The 655-nt window shown below is 53.6% G+C and overlaps 1 protein-coding gene across 2 annotated transcripts in view; it reads right to left on the bottom strand.

Annotated features, from left to right (window-relative positions):
- Positions 1 to 428: 428 nt before the first annotated feature.
- The window catches only part of PRKCA (protein kinase C alpha), a 372,776-nt gene continuing 372,549 nt past the window's right edge, over positions 429 to 655 (bottom strand). For both annotated transcript variants that reach the window (XM_007455276.1, XM_007455277.1), the window contains one exon: positions 429 to 593. In XM_007455276.1, the coding sequence (XP_007455338.1) occupies positions 429 to 593 (165 nt within the window). The remainder of the gene's footprint in view (positions 594 to 655) is intronic.

Raw genomic sequence — 655 nt, 5'->3', positions numbered from 1 at the left:
TACTCCAAAGATGTCTTGGGTGGAGATGTTTCCGGCTCCCTGGACTGGGGCGGGTTCCTTTGAACATGTCTGGTTGGGGGATCCGGATGGTGAAAATCAACAGAGGGTTTGGAAAACATGTCAAATTGTACCCAAACAAAGGGGGGGCAGAGTCTGTTTGCCTTCCAGGAAGGGTTAACCTACCGCCAGATGTGACCTCTACACAATTAAACCGGATGCTGTACATGACATCATCTGCCGCTAAGATGATGCTCTTGGTTGCGAGAGACCCTGAACAGCTGATCACGTTTGGACTAATAACCCTACAGTTTTCAGGCCTCCACCTGGAAACAAGGCGGTGGCCTTCAAACTTTAGGGCTGAGGATCATTTCCCACGGCTGGGGGCAGGGGGCAGGGGCTGGGGAGGCGCCTGTGCTCGGTGCTGAGTTTCATACTGTGCTCTGCAGGATGGGGTGCACGAACTGGGGGTTGACATATGAGAACCCTTCAAAGTCAGACTGGTCGATGTTAGCGATGACCAGCTGATCGGGTGGCGTCAAGACAGGCTGCCCTCGCGTGAAGAACTTGTCGAAGTTTTCTGCCCCTTTGCCACACTGTGGAGAGAAAAGAAAAGGAAGGAGAGGTCAGTAGGTTATCACAGACCCCAGGCGGCGGC

This window comes from Lipotes vexillifer, unplaced genomic scaffold (genome assembly GCF_000442215.2).
Source record: "Lipotes vexillifer unplaced genomic scaffold, Lipotes_vexillifer_v1.1 scaffold664, whole genome shotgun sequence".
Taxonomy (NCBI): domain Eukaryota; kingdom Metazoa; phylum Chordata; class Mammalia; order Artiodactyla; family Lipotidae; genus Lipotes; species Lipotes vexillifer.
The sequence above is the reverse complement of the archived record's forward strand: the minus strand, read 5'-3'. Positions and strand labels throughout refer to the sequence as shown.